Here is a 20582-nt window from a genome sequence, read left to right as displayed (position 1 = left end):
GTATCCCTGAGTTAGCAGGGATGCTGCCCGTGGCTGGGATGAACATCAGCAGCCAGGGAGCTCCAGCCCTGGTTGGGCATTCCTGCCCTCCCCAGCTGGACCAGGCAGGCTGGAAAGGGATGCTGTGACGCCAGAAAGAAGTGGGGATTACACAGGCAAGACCAAGGGAGCAGAGAGGCTCTAAAGGAGAGAACAGGGAAGGACATGGCAGCCCTGTGGGCTGGAAAACAGGAGAGAGAGATTATTCAGCTCACCTCTGCACCAAAAATGTGGAGATGTGAGCGTTTCTAGGAAGAGCGTTTCATCCTGGTTTGTATTGATTTTTAACACCTAGTCCACTCCAGTGCCGAAGAAGCAGTGGATAAAAAGACATTGATAAATATTCATTTCCCTTTAAGTCAAAATCAAAGCTCTGAAATATTCATTTAAGAGCATCCTCCAGCAAAGTCAGGAGAGATCTGAAAAAATATGCCTGGTGTGTCTACCATAATGAGGAACGAGGGGAAAACGGTATCCTTTGAGAACAGAGAGAGAGGGCCCTCGGTGTTTCTCTGATCCAGCATCACAAAGCCAAAAGAAAAAGGGAAATTGCTCGAGTAAACACCGACGCTAAACAAAACCACCAAATGGGAGGACAAATCGCCCTTCGTTAGCGGCTAATCTCTACCCATTAATGAAGAAAACCGGGAGAACCGGGAGAGCCTGGAGAGCCTGGCGGTGCAGGGGACAGCGGCAGAGCCACCGGGGTCCCCTCAAGATCCCCACACGTCGAGTGTGGGCGCCGGGTCTGCCACAGCAGCTCGGGAGGGGACGGGAAGCTCCCGCTGAGGGAGTGGGAAGGCAAAACCTGATTTGCCTCAATTAGGGTGTCTGACTACATCTGAATTCCCAGTTTTCTGGCTGGCTGTGCCTTGGCACGGGTTTGCTGAGGCAGGAATGTGTTACCCACCGCCTGGCTGTAATCACACGGATCCAGTCACACCGGGATAACTGTGCTGCCTCAGCACTTGCGCAGACCCTCGTTCCAAAGCGGGAATGGCTTTTCCCAGTTCGATTAAAATGTTTCCCAGCCTGACTGGACAGTGCCTGCCAGGAGTGAGTAGGGACCGTTGTCCTGAGGGAATGAGTGCACATTCCACCCGTCGCTTCGGCAGGATCAGTCCCACAGGTCCTGGGGAGCAACCCCAGGAGCATCCTTTGGCCATCAGCATCTTCCCATCGGTGTTGGACCTGCTCCCTCCATCCCTGTGCACCCTCGGTGCTGCTGGGGACACCATGCCAATCCTGCCCATGGAGAAAATCTGCCCACAAATCTGAGATCGCGGGTGCCTAAAACCCCTCCCACCGCCCAACGCGGAGCTCACCGGTGGGGCTGAGAAGAAGAAAGAGGAGGAGGAGCATGGCTGGCATCAAGGAAAGGGGCAGCACCGCGATGTCCGGCCCCCCTGTGCCGTGCCGGGTGGCCAGACAGGGACCAGGTGTCATTGCTGCACGACAGTCCTGCCGCAGACAGGTATCCAGAGGAGGTTGTTCCTGAAACATTCAGACAGCAGTTAGTGGTGATGGCCAGAAGAGCCTGTGCCCACCAAGGACCATGCAGGACCTCTGAACACGTCCCTCTTCAGTATTCCCAGGAGCAGTGACCAGGAGACACGTGAAAAGTAATTCTAGTTGTATTTATTGAGAACAAGAGGTAATTTTTTGAGTGGCAAGATGAAGCTGACAGGGCCACATCCCACCTGCAAAAGGAAACTGGAAGCCAGAGGCCTCTATTGTCTCTGCTCTTTGTCATCCTGTGAGGAAAAAAAAGCGGGGACAGGCATTTCTGTGGGAAGACAGTAATTTCTGGGGTCTGTAGGACAACCTGATTCACCTGGGGGATTGAGATGCAAACTCCACGGGGGTAAGATGGAAAGCAAACAGGAATGTCAGCAGAAAACAGGGAAGAGATTAAATATCATAAGATTCCATTTCCCCTTCATTTACTGCTCCCTGCAGGAATCACTGCCGAAGGGATGGATTTCTAGCTCTGTTTCACTCACAGACTGTTCGGGAGGGGGATGGGGGCTGGTCCTGCTGGTCGCGACACCTCTGGGAGCCCAGAGCCTCATCCCAGCGGTGCCAGCAGTCGGCCTGACGGCAGCGTGTGCTGGTGGAGCAGTGCCATCGTGAGGATGCTCTCACACACAAAGCCAGGCTCTCAGGCTCAGCTCAGCCGAGACCTCAGATTAGTCCCTCCAGCCTGCACGAAGCACACCATCTCCTTAAGGGATGCACACCGACTACTGTCGTCTACTGATGGTCAAAAACCTGGGAAAGGACATTGAAATCCACTGTATCAATGACCACACTCCCTCCCATGGAAACCCCTCATCCAGCCTTTTCCTGCTCCTGTTTTTCCCATGCACAGGATGAGAAGAGCTCCCAGGTTGGGATCATGTGCTGGTGTCCACCCAGCCAAGGTCCCTTAAGATCGTGGGTTGAGTGGTCTCCAGAGCCTCCAGATCAAGGCTTTGTTGCCTGCACCAGAGAGAGATGATGGTGGACCAAGGGTTTTTATGTGCACCAGCCCGAGGTGATGGAGGTGCAGGATGGAGCCTCTGTGGATGGGACAGGGCCCCGTTACTCCTCCCTGGTCTCTCTCTCAGCTCCCGCTGCCCAGAGGAGGAGACCCGCCAACAGACAGACGGCTCAGTGATGGGGGATGAAAACCAATCTACTCGCCGAGGTGGTGGCTTTCAATACTCCATTCATCCCTCCTGCAGCGCCGAATAATGTCGCCTTTTGTCCCGCCGGCCCTCCCCGCCCTCCGGAGGGGCAGGGCTGACAGACGGCCCCTCCGCCGCCCTGCCCCGGCCAAACCCCGGCATCGCGTCCTGCTCGCAGGGACGTTGTCATCGCCGGCCACTTTTGTGCCGGAGCCAGCGCGTTCCTGCTCCCTGGAAGGGTGGCAGCGGGCTTTAACCACTGCGGTGCTGTGCCACGGCCGACCCCAGAGAGGGAAAACCTGATTTTGCCTTCTCTGTCCCTTGCTCTTCCACCTGCTTCTCCATCCTCACCCCAACGCTCAGGGTTCAGCTGTGAACTGAACCCCCTTCCTTGCACCCAGGGATGTTGGGGTCCTTTCAGAATATCTATAGATTAAAAACTACTTTTAAGCCATAATTAGACATCGTGGCACTGCAGCAAAGCAAAACATCCCTTTTAAGATTGCCCAGAGAAGCTGTGGCTGCCCCATCCCTGGAAGTCTCCAAGGCCACACTGGATGGGGCTTGGAGCAACCTGGGCTAGTGGAAGGTGTCCCTGCACATGGCAGGGTGGAACGAGATGAGCTTTAAGGTCCCTTCCAACCCAAACCCCTCTGTGATTCTGTGAGGATTCTATGATTTAAAGGGTTGCTGAATGTGGGTTTCTGGAAGTCCCTTCAAACTGAGGTCCTGCAAGCTGTCCTGTAAAAGCACCCCCCATCATGCACCCTATGGAAGGAGCAGCAAACCCCACATCACCCCCATCCTGCACAAGCACTGCCCACTGGGGCTGCTGCAAAACTCCCAGGGGAAGACCAGGGCTCTAAAGTCCCTGCTTTCACCCCAAATAACACACCACAGCAGACACACTGTCCCCCACCGGCATTTTGCCCACAATGAAAACTCCCTCCTCCCACCTGGACATGAGACCTCACAGGTCCTTCAGTCCCCTTTGGTTCCTTCTGTACCCCTTGGCCACAGCTGGAATGAGCCCCTGCTCTCTATTTGTCACTTCTTCTACTTTTTAATATTCATGTAACTCCAGGAGAAATCACAGTCTTTCATCCACCACCACCCCACCAGATCATTATTTGTAATTACCACCCTGACCTAAAAAAAAGCATCATAAATCCACATACCTGTTTGATAATTTCACTCCAGTATAAAAGAGGGTATATCAAATCCCAGAAATATCTATTCTCTTTTGAAATAAAGGAAAGAGCTGGCTAGTTATCAAAAAAATTTAAAAATAATGGTCGAAATTAGTATTCCCAGTAAGAGGTGATGGGGATAAGGCAGGAATTTTTTCTTTAGGTGAGATCTTGTTTAAAAAATTTAAAAAAATAATAAAAGGAGAAGAAAAAGGATCTCATCCATCAACAGAACAACTCCAGCCCGTCATCTCTTTGCACTTTTGGGGTGGCTGCTGCTGGGTTACAGCAGGATGGCAGCCCTGCATCCCATCCTGGGGTAGGTCATTCCAAAAGCAAAGGAGAAAGAGAGGGAGGAGGAGGGGGAAGAAGAGGAAGAAGAAGGAGAGAGAAGGGAAGAGAGGGAAGACTGCTAAGGAGACATGGCGGGGAGGGAATGGCTCGGGTTTCAGGGAGGCAGGCAGGGACACATCCTTAAATTGGGTGCTGGCAGAGCCTGGGTTACGCCTCAGGGGAAGGGAGAAGCTTTTTCAGAGGATTTGGGCTTTTCAGCTCCTTCCCACCTCCCTCCTCAGCTGTCTGAGTGCCCACCTGGAGAGGAAGTCAGCAACAACCATCTGGCTGGAAATATTTCTGTCGATGCCTGAGCCAGCACTGGGATGCAACGGGAGGGGACAGTCCCAACCTCTTACCCCTCCTGAGGGATTTGGGAACCTGCTCCTCAGACAAACCATGGTCCTCCCTGCCTGTTCCTGGGCAAGAAGTTACCTTTAGAGGTCCTTTCTTTCAGGATTTTTCCTGCCTGGCCATCCAAGGCAGCTCTGCTGAGGGCGTTAGAGGGACCTGCCCCGTCCTTGCTGTCTTAGCCTGCAGTGAAGGATGTCCTGTGCTAGAAACCTTTCCCATCCACCTCCACCACCTCCTGCTCTACACATTCATGTTGTCTCCTTCAGCTGCCAACTGGGGCATCTCTTTGTTTCAAAAGGAATTGTGTGCATTTAATAATTTCTAACCATTATAGCCTTTTAACCGTTTTAACCATCATTGCAAGTGAAAGTTGAGTAATGTGAGACTTTTGGGTCCCAACAGGCTTGAGAATCATGGAAAAAGAACCTCCAAACATATTGGGTTTTCCAGTCTCATGAAATCTTAAGCTTCCCAGCAATTTTAGGAGCCTGGTGTGATTTTGGCTTTGAACAAGTTGATCTTATGAGCTACAGGATTCACTCTCACAGGGGGCAGCATTTGCCTCGTGGCTCTTGCTGCTGGGTTGTTTACTCATTCCTACACAAAGGCAGACCCTTAAATGCCCTAAAATGCCTGTGTTTCGTGTTTTAAGTCCTCACAAAGACAGCTCTGGCTACAACTGTTGCCAACTGCTTCTGCCATTACCTTCTTGTAGGGATTCAGTAATTAGCAATTAGGCATTTTTATTCCCCAGTAGCAGCAAAGTTCTAATTAACCAGATCATGAGTGAAAGTTTCAAAGGTGCCTTTTAAGTCTGTTTTGCCTAAACTTTGATAAACTCCCTGCTGTCCTGGCTGTCTGCCAGGCCCATGGACTGGGAATCGCCAACTCCAGCATCGATCCACATCCAGGCTTTGGGGACCAGGAGTGTAAGCTGCCCTAATGTGGGCATGTAGGGATAAGATTAGCAGCCTGAAGATGCTTTCCACCCTGTCTGGGATTCCTCTGGCCATTTGAGCACCATTTCAGATGTTTTCCATGTCTGCATCCTTCCTGCATGTGCTCTGAGTGGCTTGGCAGTATCAGGCTGTGGGATTATGCTGCTCCGAGGAGAAGAAAACACAGCCAGCCTTATTCGAGGAGCAGCCACAACACAAGAAAGGCTAATTATAAAATTCCACAGGACAGCAAGGCTGTTCTCTTGTGTGCCGGGGAAAAAAAAGCTCTTTTTGTGCTTCTTGATGGTCCTGCTGCCTACTCAGGCAGGGACACTCAGAGACATCAGTGATGCTCACAGGAGAGTGGCTTATGGAGGGTTCAGGGCCATCCCCACATCCACTCAGCATCTGCCATGTGCCACGAGCAGCACCTACCACAGCTTCCTATGGCAGCAGGTGGCATTTCCAGCAGATCTGTTTTCTGGCAGCAGCTCGGTCATGGGTGGAAGATGGGGAAAACAAGTGGCTCACAAATCTGAAGAAAACACAGAGCCTCCAAAAATACAGTAATGATAATAAAAACTGATTTTCCTTTTCAATTAGCCAGGAAACTACAGAGAGGAGAGATAAACTTGTTTTTGTGTCCTAGGCCACGGCCAGGAATTGTTTTGGGGGTGTAAAGAAGAACCTGGTGCCATGCAAAAAAGCCATAAGCTGAAACAAAAGGCATCTCCTTGCTGTCAGGAGGGAAGGATGGGGCTGAGCTGATCCTCAGGACACCAGTTGCTGTTGTGAGCCATTAGCGGGCTTATAACGAATGACAGGATTCCCCTGCTGATTGCTGAGCTAAATCACGGTGTACTTAGGGGTTTCCTGCTGCTGCCTGAGCTTTGGGGAGCAGCAGCACGAAGGATGCTGCACCTGCAATGGGATGAGCCATCCCTCCTTCCTCCGTTCCTCCTGCTGCTCCGGAGCACGAGCAGCAGATGGGATCCTGTGATAGGGGTCCCAGGAGAGGAGCTCTCACCCCCAAACCAGTCTGTGTCCAGCAGCCTTAGGAGAAGGGAAAGGTGTAAAATGCAGCACAAGAGCATTTTGGTTTCCTGTCCTAACATTTAGCTCTGCCTCAGTGCAACAGGAGCTGTGCTCCTAACACACCTCTGTGCTAATTTTAAGGTGTTTTCTGGCGGTTTATAAGTCCTGAAGTAAAGGCAGGGCTGAGGAAAGGGCGGTGGCAGCCCCAGCATTGCACTCAGCTGCAGCAAGCTGGAGCTGCGGGAGAGGTACCCATCCCCTCCCCAGACAAAATCACCTTTGTTCCTCCCCGTAATCTGCTTCCTGCCCAACGTGCTGCAGAAACCACCTCAGCCAGGTGAGAAAGAGCAGCCCAAGGACGCAGTGCTGACAGGAGGCTCTCCAGAGGGCGGCTGACCCACGCCGTGGGCTCCAGCCGGCATCCAGAGATGCGGAGGAGCAGGCACGGATCACAGCGGGGAAGAGGGGATGGGAAACGGGCAGCTGGGTCCTCTCCATCACCCACGTTGGTCACAGCAAGGGCACTCGCTGTGGGAATGAGCTTTAGAGTATGTCTGTAACTCCCTACCTTTTCTGGGTGTCATTATCTCCATGGGGTGAAACCTCACCCTGCACTGGACTCTTGGCAGTGGGATCCACTGGAACAGCTGACATATATATGTATATAGGTGTGTGTGTGTACATATATATATGAATGTGTGTGTATTTATATGTGTAGGTATATATTTATGTACGTATACGAGGTGTCCAGTGGGACCAGCACTTGCTGGCTTCTCTGCCAGCCCTGGGGAATTCAGGCATCCCGCTTCTGCTGCAGCATCGCTGTTGTGAGCTGGGTGTGCTGCAGCCTCAGTGCTTTTAAACGCACTCCTGAGAGCCCAGACCACGCCCAAGTGTGCGGCTGGGAAGTGGTGACCTGTCTGGGGACACGCAGGCTGACAAGACAGTCGGGGTGGACATCGCTGCCCGCTGGGGCAGGGACCTGTGTGGAGATGCCGTGTCCGAGCCTGACACTCCATGGAACGGCTTGGGTTGGAAGGGACCTTTAGAGGTTTATTTAGTTGCGGGAATGCTGCGGAGCGATGGATCGCCTTGTCGGCTGCCAGGCGGCTGAACGTGCACTAGGTGGCAACCAGCTTCAGGGAGAGGCGCTTGCGGCAGCCGGGAGGGGTGTTTGGTTCGGTCAGGGAGAGCAAAGCTCCACTGGGAACCCCCAGGGACCCGCCAGCGCGGTGGGCACAGCAGGCAGAAGGCAAAGCAGGACCAGTCCTGTCCATAATTAACATTAATGGCGAGGGGAGGGTGGCCAGAGCAGAGGAGACAGGCACTCGACCCAGAGGACTGGGCTCCAGAGTTTCCTGGCTGGATTTAGCAAAGCCAGGGAGGAAGATGTGGCTGCCCCATCCCTGGAAGTGTTCAAGGCCAGGATGGACAGGGCTTGGAGCAACCTGGGCTAGTGAAAGGTGTCCCTGCCCATGGCAGGGGGTGGAAGGAGGTGAGCTTTGAGTTCCCTTCCAACCCAAACCATTCATGATTCCATGATTTCCCTGGAGAAGGCAGGCAGTGGGGAATAGAGGGTTTAGCTGAGCTCATGGGGCATCTTCCACCACCAGCAGGGATGAGGAACATGTCCCCTTCAGTAGGTAAATCCCAGGTGTTGGAGAGCAAGGTCACCTAGCAAGAGTGGGATGCCCACACCAGATCCACCCCTGCTTTGTCTAATCAGTCCCCAGCAAGAACCAGCAGCAGCTGCTGCAGAGGAAAATGAAACAAAATTTCACCTATTATCCCCTGCCTGCAGAGGAATTTCTTCCTAATTTCTGTCACTTTGGGTTTGTCTGCTCAGGGAAATTAATCTGAAATCGAGTGGGCTGTGAATTCAAAGTGCTGCAGCAATCCCAGCAGAGCTTGGACAGGCTGTTTCCTAAGTGGCCAGGCTATTCCCCAGAGCACCAGCCTAAGCCTGGCAATTTAACAGAGCCCCAAGCATCAGGTTTTATAGACATTAGTGTAGGACCTTGAGTCAAAACCGCCTGAGACAGAGCAGCCATGGAGAAATTAATTCAACAGCCTTCCAGTCCTGCTGCAAGAAAAGAAACAGGAGGAAGGCAAATATTTGACTGATTACCTCAGTGTGTGGATGGATCAGACAGGAGCTGATCCCATGTTGGAGGACTCCCTGCTTTGCATACTGATTTGGGGAGCATGCAGAGAAGGGTGTGGGAAAGAAGAACATGGGAAATAAGGGATAAAGCTGGGAAAAAATCTGTAAGGAACTGTGTTAAAATCTCTGGATCATTAGGGTAAAAATAATATAAAATATAATATGCAATATTTTAGCAGGCAGTCAGGACTTTGAGGTCTGCATCCCTGTAAAAACAGGGTCCTTAGGGAGAGCAGGACACCGAGTTTCACATCCAAGCTCAGAGAGCATCTTCACAGAAGGTGTTCTTCACACAGAATGACTGGAGGAATTTGTGCAGTGGCATCTGACAGGTTCAACTGGCCACCAGACCCCAGACTCCTGTTGTACGTGGTGCCTGAGCCCTGCTAACCCCTTTCAGGTTGTTGGACCATCACGGCATACAGGACAAGTGAGGGAGAGGTGTGGGAAAAGGGTGACTGAGGGAGACTTGTGCTGCTGAGATGAGGTACCTCAGCCATCTGTCATGTCTGGCAGAACCTTCCAGGGACCTTGATGCAAGATCAGGTCATGAATCCCCGCTCAAAAAATAAAAATTAAAATAAATCCAATGCACTTCTAGACTATTCACACAGCTCAGCCACCGCCTGGCTGGTTTACCCCCATGGGTACAGCCCTTCCCTTCTCCCAGGAGCTGCACCCAGTGCACATCTGCTCTCCCCCACCCTGCAGCCCTTATCTGTAGCACCCTTCAGCCCCGGAGCACTGCCCAAAGACCTCGCCCAGCCTCCCTCACCAGCCAGGACTCCTCACTTGGAGCATCCCTTCCTCTCGCAGCCCTGCCACACAGTTCTGCCAGACTCGATAGAATCCCTTCTTCACCATCCTCGATTCTCCCTGAAACCTTTTCCTATTTAGGACCAGAGGATATTTGACACCTCTGCACCCATGCAACCACGTGGATCACACAGTCTGCTCCCAGCATGGCTTTATAAAACATTCCTATCTATTTTTTTCAGGAAAAAACCCTTTGCATTGCTCTCCAGTTACCAATTACAGCCGTAGGAGACAGGAATCCTGAGCACCTGAGTTGTAAATGTGAGTCTTATTGCTTAAGCAGACACATTACGAGCAGGCTATCAATCACTTTCGGCAATTATTAGTTCTTTGTGAGTATTTTGAACTCAAGGATGTGACAGTCTCATCCATCTTAGAACAGAGAAATCCATGGGCATTTATATACAATGCTGATCAGGGGGGGGATTCAGCTTCAGAGGGTTTTCACCAAAGCTGTTGTGGTTATGTGCTTGGTGCTGTACATTTTTGGCAGAAAACCAATCTTATATAAGCTCTGTAAAGAAAATTCTTATGTGTTTAACCCTGGAAGAAGAGTTTTAGATGTATCCATTTCTACAGCATAAAGTGATTCTATATGTTATTTTTGCTGTAACTATTCAGCCCAAGAATAATGTCCTTTATTTTATAAGCCTTTGGGAGCAGATGTATCATGTCATGGGTGAATCAGTATTGCTGGGTGTAAAGTCCAGGGAGGTTTAAAGTCATTTGATAAGGACTGGTGAATGCTTCCTGGTTTTGAAAGAATGATGATGATCTTAAGGGTTTTTACTGACCTAAATGATTCTATGGTTCTATGATCATTGCTGACAATGTCTCAGTAGGATTTTGACTTCTGCATCCATCAAGGCAAAAATCTAGGTGGTGTCTGACCTACCTCTAACAGAGTATGAAGTGATCCAGGTCTCTGCAAGGTGCTCCAGGATTAAAGGAATCCCTAAATAAATACATATTTTGGAAGGTGCAGCAGCTGGGAGGAAGCAGCGCCCTATTGTTGGAGAAATCTGCACACACAGGGTTGTGTTTAACCACCCTCATCCCTGCTCATACAAGGAACAGGCATCTCCAGGGCTTTGTTTTGGATTTGCATAGATGTAAGTGAAATCCTCAGGGCTGTACTGAGCAGCTGATTGATCCAGGCTGGATCTGGCTTTGGTGGTCACATCCACATCCCCACAGGACGGGGCAGCGTGGAGAAAGCAGCTCCTACAGCACCCAGTTAGAGGGTGCACTGTTAGAGGCTGCACTGTTATGTGCCACATGCACCCCATCACACACTATCACACACATGGTCACACTCACACGTTGTTGCACACTCAGGGTACCACACTCACACAGAGCATCTCACACACCCAGTGTTACACATGCTCACATGGACAGTATCACACTCACATCCAACATCCCACTCCTGCACAGCTACTGTCAGACACACTCACACACACACCCCCACCACACACGTCACACTCACACACATTATCACACACACACATGATCACACACTATGACACACACTATTTCACTCAAACACATTAACATACACACATTATCACTCTCTCACTGTCACACACTTTCACTCACATATTACTGCACACACTATTTCACACACACACACATTTACACACACACTATCACACACTATCACACACTGTTACACACACATTATCACACACAGTAACACACTATTTTACACACACTATCACACTCACATTATCACACACTATCGCACACACAATCACACACACTATCACACACAATCACACACTCACTAGCACACACACAATTACACACTATCACACACAATCACACTCACTATCACACAATCACACACATTCACTATCACACACACAATCACACTCTCACTATCACACACACTATCACACACACAATCACACTCTCACTATCACACACACAATCACACTCTCACTATCACACACACTATCACACACACAATCACACTCTCACTATCACACACACTATCACACACACAATCACACTCTCACTATCACACACACACAAACACACTCTCGCTATCACACACACTATCACACACACAATCACACTCTCACTATCACACACACACAAACACACTCTCGCTATCACACACACTATCACACACACAATCACACTCTCACTATCACACACACTATCACACACACAATCACACTCTCACTATCACACACACACAAACACACTCTCGCTATCACACACACTATCACACACAATCACACTCTCATTATAATACACACTATCACACTATCACACACTCACTATCACACACAATCACACACACTATCACACACACTATCATACTCACATTATCACACACACTATTTCACTCACACACATTATCACACACTCACTATCATACACACAATCACACACACTCACTGTCACACACACTATCACACATTATCACACACACTATTTCACTCACACACACACACACAATCACACACACACACACAATCACACACACACACACAATCACACACACACAATCACACACACACACACAATCACTCACACACACACAATCACACTCACACACACAATCACACACACACACACACACAATCACACTCACACACACAATCACACTCACACACACAATCACACTCACACACACACACACACACACAATCACACTCACACACACAATCACACTCACACACACAATCACACACACACACACAATCACACTCACACACACAATCACACACACACACACAATCACACACACACACACAATCACACACACACACACACACACAATCACACACACACACAATCACACACACACACACAATCACACACACACACACAATCACACTCACACACACACACACACTCACACACACACTCACACACACACACACAATCACACACACACACACAATCACACTCACACACACACACACACTCACACACACACACACACTCACACACACACTCACACACACACACACAATCACACTCACACACACAATCACACTCACACACACAATCACACTCACACACACACACTCACACACACACTCACACACACTCACACACACTCACACACACACACACACACACACACACACACACACACACACACACACACACACACACACACACACACACACACACACTCACTATTCCACCCCCCCGCTGTCACTCACGCGTCTCCACCAATCACATCCCTCTCTCTCCCGGCCCCGCCCCCCTGAGCCCCGCCCCCTCACACGCCCCCGGGCGGCCGCGCGGGCGCACGCGCGGAACCTGGGGGAGCGCGCACCGGGAGCGGCGGCGGGGCCCGAGCGGGGTGAGGGGACCGGGGGGACGGGACCGAGCGGGGTGAGGGGACCGGGGGGACGGGACCGAGCGGAGTGAGGGGACCGGGGGGACGGGACCGAGCGGGTGAGGGGACGAGGGCGGCTGGGCAGCGCTCTGGGCTGGACTGGGCTAGGCTGGGCAGAGCTCTGGGCCGGGCCGGGCACCCCCTTCCCTGCGCCGCTCCACCCGAGCCGCCCGTGAGGGGCCTCCCCGGGCCTCCCCTGAGCCCGGCCCGTCCTGCCCGGGCCGCTCGGAGCGGGGCACGGCCGGCAGCGGGGCCTTCCCCGCGGCTTCCCTCGCCCCGGCCGCGGCCCCTCCGCCGCTGCCGGGGCGGGCGGTGCCGCCCGGCCCCCGAGTGGCCCGGGACGGGCCCGTGACAGCGGGGAGGGCCGGTCGGAGCCGGGGGGGGTTGCGGTGGGTGTGCGGGTGCTGCCGAGGGGGAGGCCCCCGAGGGGTGGGCGGGCGGCCCCTGCCACCGGCTCCCCGAGGCAGGACCTGGCTCGGCCCTTCCCGGCGCGTCCGGAGCTCCCTCTGCGAGCCGAAGCCCTTGGGGAGTTGGAGGAGCTCTCCAGGTCGTGCCAGGTTCGCACCCGGCCGGTCAACGGTCTGCCCACAGATAAATAACGCGCCTTCGGTGCCCGGAAGGACCCTGGAGCGGGAGGGTTGGACGCAGGGTTTGTTTGGTGTGATCCCGTGTTCAGGTGCACCTTCCCTCCTCTCGCTGCCTCAGCTTTCCTACTCATCGGTGCCCCAAGCCAGCCCTCTGCTTCGCTGACAGGCAGACGCTTTGTTTCCGCCTCAGTTGCCGTCTCTGTTTCCCCCCCTCTGAGGGGAACTCTCTTGGAGCTTGTTTTGAGTGGAAGCAGTCCAGGTTTGGAGCAGCCGAGTTTGTTTCTTCTTTCAGTTGTCAGCCCAGCCGCCTTGTGCCGGGTGGATCAGCAGAGGCTGGCAGAGGGCAGGACCGATCAGTCTGTGCTGGGAGTTATTGCTGTGATCCCCTCTCTGCTGCCGTGCTCTGTTCTTGCTCTTTGGTTGCTGCTGATCGGAGCCGGGTGCTCGTGTATGGAAAGGTTTGTTTGGGTATGAGTTACCTGGCAAGAGCTTCCAGCCGTGTTGCATCACTGTGTTCACAGCTCGGGTTGTGCTGCACCCAGAAGTGCAGCTCAGCTGGTGTGAGGGGCTGTGGGGGCTCTGGCTGGTGGTTTGGGGTCAGAGGGGCACAGGGCACGTGTAAAGCTGCTCCAGTCGTGCAGCCTGCACAGGGTTACGTCTTATTGCGGTCCTGTGGCCTCCTTGTGCTTTATGTGCTCCTCTAATCCCTGTGTAATCTCTTCCCGTGGGATCTTTGTTGCCCTCCCGGTCCTGTCTCTCAAAGTGATGTTAACAAATCCCTCCTGGGCACCCTCCTTTCTGAGCAACCCGCTGAAAAGTCTCCATTCTACCAATCTGGTGATTTTTATTTTTAATTCAGCCCAGCTCAAGGGCTCCCGAGGCTCCTTTTCATTTCCAGGTACAAGCTCACATTTCATTTAAACTTTTATCAGCGCTGGCAATTTCAGTTCAGAAACTTAAAAAAGGATTTGGCATTTTTAGAAATCATTCTCAGACCCATGAATTTTAAGATCCTGCATTTAAAGCGAAAGAAAATTCTGCTTTCTGGAAGTAGAACAGAATTAAACATGGCTTTCAAAGGCTTTAATTCCCTTTCCCCTGCTTTCTCACCACCATTTGCTGGAGTTTGAGGAGCAGGGAGTGAAGCTGTTGGGAAACACAGCTGAAATGTGCCCAGTTCTTTTCCTGTCCAAGTCCCCGATTAAAGCCATGTGGGCAAATGTTTCAGAGGTTGTGCTGGGTGTAAAGTTCCCACCAAACAAATCCAAACTCAAGCTCTGAGCCCACGTTACAAATTACCTCTGAAGTGAAGGGCAGCTGGCCGGAATATTTCAGTTTGCACAGGGTTTTGTTTTCATTTGGGGCAAGTTGGGCTTTAGGATTTCTGACTGGTGCCAGGACTGTTTGCTGAATAAACAGAGCTTTTAGGGTTGGTGTGAATTTCGGCTTTTCAAGGCATTTTTAAAGGTCAAGGTGAAGTGTTCTAGTCCGTGGGATTTTAGCAAAGATGTGAGGTGAGATGTGTAACACATCCCAAACCACATCCTGCTCTGCCTCAAACCCTTTCTGCCACGGTGTAATGCACAGGGCAGCCCAAGGGGGTGGTCTGAAAGCTGTATGAGCACCTCCAGTATTGAATTTCTCAACTAATATCTGCGTGCTCCCGAATTCTCAGGGAGGACTCAGGAACTGCAACTTCAGGCCTTTCCTTTCCCTTGTTTGCCTTAACTCGGGGACTCATGTAATTTTGGCTTACTGAGGCTCTCCCGCATTCCTCGCTTCCCGGTCCGTGCAAACAGCTGCTGGCTCAAGGAGCGTTCAGTGAGAACTGGCAGGAGGCTGAAATACGCCCCTCGCTCCTCCTCTGGACCAGCAGTCCCAGCGCAGGAAATATTTTTCCATCCTGATGGGGAAGTGAATGTCGGAGCACGCGACGCTCACGTGCAGCCAGTCCGGGTACCCCCGCGTGTGGTCCAGCGTTCACAGCATCGCTGCCATCCCAGGGGTGAGCAACTGGCTGTTGGCACTCAGCTGTTATCCCAGTGTTATCCCTGTGGCACAGGGAGGAGGTGGGTTTTTTTTTTTTTCTGGGATGTTTTCTCGTTTCCATTTCCTGCTGCTGTGTTTCAGAAGTGAAAGGAAAACGAATCGCCGACTCCCTCCTCATGGCCTCCCTCTGCTCTGCCTGTGGCTGCAGGGTGTGCTGATGAGTACTGGGCAGCAACTCTGGGGGGAAGAAAAGGTGTTTGTTCTGTATTTGGGGTTCAGGTGGGTGGGACAGAAAATCCTGCAGCCTGGCTTTGCCTCACTCTGGTCCGAGCTGAGAACAGACATGCTGGTGGTCCCTGAGCTGGAGAAGTGTTGGTGTGAAACCTGCCATAAAAAGAAGTGACAGAGGCAGGTGTTGGGTTTGATACCTTAAGCCTTAATTTGCTGGTTTGAGCAGTAAAATAGCTGTCTTTGGTGTGCTGGGGGAGAATGGATTACAAGGAAAAGATTGGTAGCAGAGACCAGGGCTGGGTCTTGGTGATCCGGAGCACTTTGTCACCAGCACCAGTTGAGCTGGGGGTGTGGTGTAAAAATCTCTGAGCAGCTCATGAACTAATTTACACTGAATTCCTGGAGAAAGTGTTGCTTTCCTCTTATAAATGCAGACGTGTGGGTGTGTCTGTTCTGCGCTCGCTCTTCTTCTGTGTCTTTTTTGAGCCAACAAGCCACACGGGCATGATGGATGGGACGCTCCACGGAGCGTGGGATCTTCTCCCATCCGGCAGGGATGTCATTCTCTGTGCAGATGGCATCCTCCAGTGGAAGCCACCCACTGCTGCTCTGCCTCTTGGGAGACCTGAACTTTTCCATTTGATGGGAAGGAAGCTCACAGCTCCCTGCTGACTGCAGGGAGTTAAGCGAGCAGTCAGTGACGTGAGACCTGAGGAGGGAGAAGGCGACTTTATTTTAAAACAAAATGAATTTCACTCATTCGCAGCCATACCCACCTACGCACGAGCACCAACGTGGGGATCTCCAAGTGGCTGTCCATCACTTGGACAGATGTGCGTCCAGATGGTCTAGACAGGATTCCTTGGAATGACACAGTGGTCAAGGAATGCCAAATATCAGACCTCTGGTGTCTTTTAGGCAGCTTGGTGACCATGTGATGGCTTTGGGTCTGCTTTTTTACATCCCTTGGGGGCTAAGAGTGGTGATCTCTTGTTGCTGGAATTTGTTTACTGGCCTTTGTGTCTTTCTCTGGATGTCTTGGGGCTGCTATCACATTCTCTGTTCTTTCCCAAATCATCTCTTAAGGGCTTGAGTCTCTGGCTTGAGTCCTTGATGCAGATTGTCCCTTGTTTCAAGAGTTCCTTGTTTTCCAACCTGAGAAGCTGCAGCTTTGATCTCGAGGACTTACTAGATCACTGCCCTCAACACGGGCTGCCCTCAGCACCCTGTGTTCCTCCTGGTGTTCCTGTACTCCTTCCCATCCATTCTTTGCTGGGATCATACTCAACTATAAAAGTGTATGTGCTGTGATTTGCAAACTGTGCATGAAGGATTGTCTCCTGGCTTTGTGTGCACATACAGTGCTGCACAGAAAGAGTCATGGGACAGATCCTGGATCAAAGGTGAGTGGTCAGAAGCCTGAATGGAGCTGATGGTGTAGCCCTGGAGCTCAGATCAGTGAGAAGAGTGTGGGAACCACTCGTGTAACCGAGTCGTTCCTGTGCACAAGTGTTTGAGGAGCATTTGACAGCTCACGACAAGGTGGTCAGAGCACAACACTGCCAGGAGTGGTGCTGAGCATGGATGGGGAAGGGGGTGGAGTGCCCTCTTGCCTTGGCACATTCCTGGCTAGTGAGTGTCTGTGTGAACTCAGTCAGGCCTTACAGGTCTCCCTGACATGATCAGCAGTGGCTCAGGGGGTGGTTTGATACAGATCTGTGGTGACTCGGGTGGTGTTTGGTGCCACAAAATGAGAAAGAGAAGTTGCCAGCATTGGCAGGGAGTGGGTGGTGGTGCCTCACTCACCCTCAGCCAAAGGGTTTTGGGGCCAATCTGCTGCTCTATATTCTCCTAAATGCATCCTCTGTCAAAGTCGAAGCTTGTTTTCCTCTCAAATGGCTTGTGTGGTTTGGATGGAGGATGGGGGGATTTGGGACATCATTCTCAGCTCCGTGTGCTCTCTTTGTTTCTCGCTGCAGATCCTCAGGAGAAGATGGTGTAAGGCCAGCCAGCGCAGCTGCCTCTTCCAGTCGTGCCCAGACCTCAGGGAGGAACATGGCAGCAGCTCAGGGAGCGGGAAGCAGTTCAGCCGGGCCATCCGGACTCCCCGGTTCTGCCCCGGGGCACAGCAGCAACTCCACGGTAGTGGCGGTGTGGGAATGGCAGGATGAATTTGGCAGGTGGAGGCCGTACCGAGGGAACGTCTGCAGCTACATTGAGCAGGTTATTCAGGCCTCTCAGCAGAAGGGCCGACGTTCGGGGTCGGGGCTTGTCAGCAGCATCCCTTTGGGACGGGCGGATCCCGTCCTGGCTCCCTACGTCATCGACATCCCGAGCCTGACGCAGTTCCGGCAGGATACAGGTGAGGGAGCTTCCCTGCCCACGCTGGGGTTTTGCTTGTGTGCTCGGGGATAAGGGGACCTCGTTCTGTGTGGGACAGCCCTACAAAGCTGTGCTGTCTGCTGCCATGCTGGGCAGTTCTTTGAGGGGTGGCACATCTGCTGCTCTTCTGCTGCTGCCCAGAGTGGGAAAATCTGTGGAGCTGGGTGCAGGCAGCAGGGATCCCTCAAGGAACATCATCATGGGACCCCCAGAGCTCACAGCTCGTGAGCCAGAGCCCTCAGAGCTGGAAACTCCCCCCACCCACAACCATTCGAGACCACTTGCGTAAAAAAGGCCTTTTTATGATTCCAGCCCTCCTGCTTGAATCCCTTGTTCCCTCTGGAACTGGAGTGCCAGCTGCTTTACCTTGGCATGCTGCCGCACACAAGCTGCTTGTGAGAGCCTGCAGCCCCCACACAACACCAAAATGCTGCAGCAGAATATTCCCTGCACTTGTGCTGTGTGAGCCTGGCTTGCTTCCTCCCAGGGAGGAAGGGATGGGCTTAATAGCAGGATTGAGACCTGACTTCCATCCTCCTCTCTCCTGGGCTCACTGGGGGTACAGCTCAGAATTTGCCAAGATGACTCCTACCCTCTTTTGCTCCAGATGTGCTGAGCAGCTGGAGCTTAGAAAAGGGGCAGGGATGGAATGCATGCACTTCATCCCTGGAAAATCCAGGGAGATCCCAAATTACACACCCTGAATGAATGGCTGCTTTGGAAAATTCTTCATCCATCAGTTTCCCCTTTGCCAACACCTCTCCCATCACCCCAGGACGCAGTCGAGCATCCCCCCCAAGCTTTAGGGGGGGGCATGTGCTGGTTTCTTGCCAGTTGAAGCAGTAAATGAGCAATTTTTTTAACCAACTGCACGATCATCCAGTGCTGACAGGAAAGGGAAGTGGTTGGAGCAAATGTGAGCATCACAGCTGCATCCGTGGTTTTATTCTTAGTGACCTTAAGATTAGTTTTTCCAGCGGTGTCCTGGGTGAGGTGGGGAGCTTTCTTAGCTGGATGCCTTGGCAGGTGTGCCCAGTGTGGCCTGTTTGAGCGCCAAGAAGCTCAGCTGAGGCTGTGGCTTTGAGCAGTACAACATGGACCACCAGAGCTCATACCAGCAGCTGTTTCTTTCCTGTTCTCTCCTGCCAAACTTGTGAAGGAACCTTCCAGCCTTTTGCCCTTCAGCCAGTGCTCCAACATACGGGCAGCAGTCCCAAACTCTTTGGTGAAGATGAGCAGAGAGCCTGTGGGAGGGTGAAAGATGCATCCCAGTGTAAATGGGACATTCTTTTCCATGAGTGCAGCTGTCTCACCCTAGAGGTCTTGTATCTCTCTAGAGCTTTGTGAAAGATCTCAGAACATCCGCTGGATATTGTCCATTGCAGGGTGGTTCTGAGTTTGTCATGTCTGGGGGACAGTCCAGCACAATTTTGGAAATTATATTGACTGGCATGATCTCATCTTTCCTTGGACTAGATCTGAGTTTGAATTGTTAATAACAAAAAGGCTGATTCTGCTCCACAGCTCTCCTGCAGTGTTTCCCACCGATCCAGAGGGATGCTGATCAAAGGGGCCAGGGCTGTGAGCCTCCCTCCACAAATACCTCTGTGCTCTGCAATGTGACTGTTGGAAACACTCTCATATCCCCTTTCCATGGCCCAGTTCTAGGCAAAGCTTTTCCTCTCTGCAAGGCTCTGCCTTAAACATGAATGTTTCCGAGCGAGCCGATAGCTGAACTTTGTCATGGGCTAGAGAAAAGAATCTCTGCAGGAAACATCCCCATGAAAAATCTTTAAACAGTGCAAAAAATAGGCTGTTGTATTCTGCTCATTAGCTATTAGACAGATAAATAGGCTCTTCAAAGGAAGCCAGGGAGAATAACAGGAAGCCAGTGTTAATGGGAGCAGCGTCCCCTCCAGCAGGGAATGACAGCTGTGGGGGGGGATCTTGTGGGCAGGATTAGCTGTGGGCTTCAGCTGCTGGTCGAGGTAGATTAGCTAGGATTGAGTGCAAGGAAGCAGCAGGAGTTGTCCTCTGACCACAGCTGTTTGCCCACCCTGGAGAGGAATGCCAGTTTCCCTGCCAGCCTGGGGGAAGGGGAATGTTTTCCAAGTGCGAGGCTTTGGTCTTGTTGACTCCTAAAAGCTGTCCCTGCTGCTGTTTGGGGGTGTTACAAACTCAGGTTGCTTGCAAACTCCTTGAGCCCTCTCTGTGTTGCTTTTATCTTCTGAGCTGCCAGTGGAGCAGTGGCAGCCTTGCTAATCTCCTCTGAGATGTGTCCCACTGGATTTCTGACATCTTGCTTTACCCGTGGCAGTCCCCTTTTTCTGGGAGCAGGTTCCTTGCACTCATCTCTAAAAGCAGTGCATGTCTCACTATCTCATTCCCAGCCAGTCTTATCCCCAGTCCTCCTGTTTGGGGGTTCACCCCTGAAGTTACCCAGCTTTTGAGGCCATTGGGTTTGTGTTTCTAAAACTAGGCAGGACTTGCTGGA

The 20582-nt window shown here is 51.9% G+C and overlaps 1 protein-coding gene across 7 annotated transcripts in view; it reads left to right on the top strand.

Moving 5' to 3' along the window:
* Window positions 1–12806: 12806 nt before the first annotated feature.
* Window positions 12807–20582, top strand: part of DTX2 (deltex E3 ubiquitin ligase 2) — a 34286-nt gene continuing 26510 nt past the window's right edge. For 4 of the 7 annotated variants that reach the window (XM_032707494.1, XM_032707492.1, XM_032707487.1 and 1 more), the window contains exons 1-2: window positions 12807–12863; window positions 17686–18068. In XM_032707494.1, the coding sequence (XP_032563385.1) occupies window positions 17762–18068 (307 nt within the window). In that variant the 5' untranslated portion in view covers window positions 12807–12863; window positions 17686–17761. The other 3 variants (XM_032707489.1, XM_032707491.1, XM_032707488.1) reach the window with 3 other exon arrangements.

The sequence above is a fragment of the Chiroxiphia lanceolata genome, chromosome 20, assembly GCF_009829145.1.
Source record: "Chiroxiphia lanceolata isolate bChiLan1 chromosome 20, bChiLan1.pri, whole genome shotgun sequence".
Classification (NCBI taxonomy): Eukaryota; Metazoa; Chordata; class Aves; order Passeriformes; family Pipridae; genus Chiroxiphia; species Chiroxiphia lanceolata.
This window is presented reverse-complemented; position numbering and strand designations above follow the sequence as displayed.